Source organism: Triticum dicoccoides, chromosome 4A (assembly GCF_002162155.2).
Source record: "Triticum dicoccoides isolate Atlit2015 ecotype Zavitan chromosome 4A, WEW_v2.0, whole genome shotgun sequence".
Lineage (NCBI taxonomy): Eukaryota > Viridiplantae > Streptophyta > Magnoliopsida > Poales > Poaceae > Triticum > Triticum dicoccoides.
Window position 1 is genome coordinate 542,334,445 of NC_041386.1, and position 3,181 is coordinate 542,337,625.

The 3,181-nt window shown below is 52.8% G+C and overlaps 1 protein-coding gene across 1 annotated transcript; it reads right to left on the reverse strand.

The window, feature by feature from the left end:
* Positions 1-1,663: 1,663 nt before the first annotated feature.
* LOC119289093 lies at positions 1,664-2,908 on the reverse strand. The gene has a single exon (XM_037568517.1). The coding sequence runs from the start codon at positions 2,906-2,908 to the stop codon at positions 1,664-1,666; it is 1,245 nt and encodes a 414-aa protein (XP_037424414.1).
* Positions 2,909-3,181: the final 273 nt, after the last annotated feature.

The following is a 3,181-nucleotide window of genomic DNA, read 5'->3' on the forward strand; positions in this document are numbered from 1 at the left end:
TAGTGTGTAAGATTTACGAAAATATAAAGGTGAACATGTAAATCATATCAAACACAACTGTAATTGAGGTTTTGAAATCATGTAAAATAAGTTAACTTTTATTTAGTTGTAAAATAAGTTAACTTAATTGTGCTACATGCCGGTGTTTGCATGGTGCAGAAATTTAATTGATACTAAATTGGAAATCATTAAACTTAGTATTGTCGTTTGTATCGCTCTTTATATGATGCAAAAATGCACTTCCACCACTCCAAAAAATTCAAAGTTCTAGATTTGTCCTAAGACAAACCTTTTTTTTACCATGTTCCATGTGTATACATAGAAAAATATATTAACACTTGCAATATCGAATATAGTATGAAGATATATTTTAGAATAAATCTAGGACGCCGATAAGTGCCACACGTGTGGCGTTAGGGAGTCCGCCCACACATTTTGTGTGATGTATAAGAGGAACAGCCCACACACCTACGTGTGGGCAAAACAACTAGCACCCACACGCCTCTTTTTTCCCTCCCGATCCCTTTCACACGCGTGCGTGTGGACGAAGTTGATAACGCCCACACGCCCGTATGTCAGGCCTCATACCTCCTGGTCCCGCACGCCATGCGTGACGGTCACCGCGCGCCCGCAGTTGCCATGGTCCAGACCCTCGTCCATGTTCATTTAACTGCAGTTGCCATGTCGCTGAACTACGGTTGCCATGTCGGACAACTGCAGTTGCCATGGTTGCTCAACTACAATTGCCATGTATGGTCTGATCTAATGTAGTTGCCATGATTTCATAATTTTAGGAGTTGCCAGATACTAACACTAGGCAGTTGAGAGAGTTGCCATGTGCTCACAGGCATGCTAGGGCAGTTTCCATGTAAAAAGAAAGAGTTGACATCTGCTTACGTGCACGTTTGGGCAGTTGCCATGTACATGCACGTTAGGGCAGTTGCCATGTACCATGCAAAAACATATGGCAACTCGATAAAAGAGAGTTGTCATCTGCTTACGTGCACACTAGGCAGTTACCGTGTACCCTGCAAAACACATGGCAAACTCGGGTAAAAAAACGAGAGTTGTCATCTGCTTATAAAGCACACTAGGGGCAGTTGCCATGTGCACTGCAAAACACATGGCAACTAGCAGCTTGGGTGTGGGAGAGGAGACAGACGTGTAAGCGAGATGGCAAATGCCCACACACTAGCCCTTGTGTGTGCGTGCAAAGTGGCGCGTGGGCGAACTGCTGAACGCCCACACAGCAGCCCCTCATGTGTGGTGAAACGGCCGTGTGGGCGACCGGCTGAACGCCCACACACCATGCCAGTCCTACGTGGCACTAGAAACATGCCAAGATTCGTGCGCTCACGAATGGACGCGGATCCACGCGTGTGGGCGAGATGCAAACGCCCATTCGTGTGGGCGTTAACATTTCCGTAAATCTAATAAACCTGATTTGAAGTTGTAGATCTGATCCTTTTCACAAAAAAGTAGATGTTGGTATATTTATCAATAGATTTGATCAAACTTAAAGATGCTTGACTTAGGTAAAACTTAAAAATATTGAAACGGAGGGAGTAATTAACACCAAATTTGGTAAATTGGGAACCAATCAACTGTGCAAACGCTTAAAAACACAGGGGAATTTTTCACGAATTAATTTATAGGGAAGAAATTATGACATGAAGCAGATGGGAGCCAGGTCAAAGGAGCTCCACATCACCACATCGCTGTCGACGGCATCGGCGTTCGGCGACGAGATCACCGCCTCCGGCGAACAGCTCGCTACCTCAGACGACGAGCTGCTGTTGCTGCTCGAGCTTTCCTCGTGGCCTCCCTCAACGCAATCTACCACCGCTTCTTGATTTTGTTCCTGCCGCTTCCTCATGCACGCATCCCTGAGACCGGAGAGCGCCAGCCCGTGGCCGACGGCGCCGGAGTTGCCTAGGCGCAGGCGGAGGCACTCGGACACGCCGCTGAGCGCGTAGAGCGAGGCAGAGATCTTCCGCTCGTACTTCATTCTCTTCATCACCTCGTGGATTGCCGCCGAGTTCTCGTTCTCGCCACCGCCGTACTCCGAAGCCTCTGCCTCCGCCTCCACCGCCCCGCCGATCTCCGCCGCCATCATCTCGAACGGTGCGAAAAGCCCCGCGTCGCCGACGTCCCCTGGGGGAGACGGGTGCGCGTCCATGAACCCGAAGTCCAGAGGCGCTTCTTCCTCCTCCTCGGACACATCCTCTTCCTCATCATCCGCGTCTCGAGGGCAATGGAAGTCCTCCTCGTATTTCACGACGCCATGCTCGTCGACGTTCGAGTCGTAGCTGAGGAAGTCGTCGACGTGGAAGTTGCCGGCGCCGTACTCCTCTTGGTCTTGCTGCTGCTGCCCAAGTGCTTCTTGCGCAGTGGCACTTGCACTAATGTGGTGTTCGTCGCTGATGCTGCGCGCTCTCTTGAGGCGGAGGAGGAGGAGGTTGGTGACCTTGGAGGGGAGAGCCGATGGCGGCGGCGTGTGGTGGTGGAGGTGGCCATGGTTCTCGGCCAACCCTGCCCCGCCGTGGCCGTCCGAGGCGGCCGCGGGGGCCGCTGCGCGGGGCCAGAAGTTGGTGCGGGTGTTGGCGCCGCGGAGGAGGCACGCGGCCTCGTCGTAGGCGCGGGCAGCCTCCTCGGCGGTGTCGAAGGTGCCGAGCCACACCCGGATCTTCTGGATGGTGTCCTTGATCTCCGCCACCCACCGCCCCGACGGCCGCTGCCGGACGCCCACGAAGCGCTTCCGAGCCCGCTGTGCAGCCGCCGCGGCGCCGACCGTCGCTGCCCATGGTTCCGGCCCTGTCGCCGTCGTGACGCTGGCGGTGTCGGGCTGGTGGTGGTCGTCCGCGGCGAAGTCAGCCTCTGTGGGGGACAACTTGCGCTTCATCGCCATGTATGGAAAAATTAAGGTTTGCTGGTTCCTGGTTGCCGATCTGCTGCTGTGGTTCGCTAGTATAGGTGCGAGGCTGCTACATTTGAGGTATTTATAAGGTGGAGTCTGTCAGGAGTGTGAGCTAATGAAGAAGGGAGGGCAGGAGAAATTGCTTCATGCTAATTTGGATTGTTTGGGTGCTGTACAAATGGAAGGCGGTTGAGGACAGTTTTGGCTTGACCAAGTTTTCAGTATCTGGGAGGCCCGGTAGGAGTGAACGACACACGTATTTGC

Bases quoted from the DNA above. Each gene is read 5' to 3' on its own strand.
- LOC119289093 (XM_037568517.1), bottom strand. From the start codon at position 2,908: ATGGCGATGAAGCGCAAGTTGTCCCCCACAGAGGCTGACTTCGCCGCG.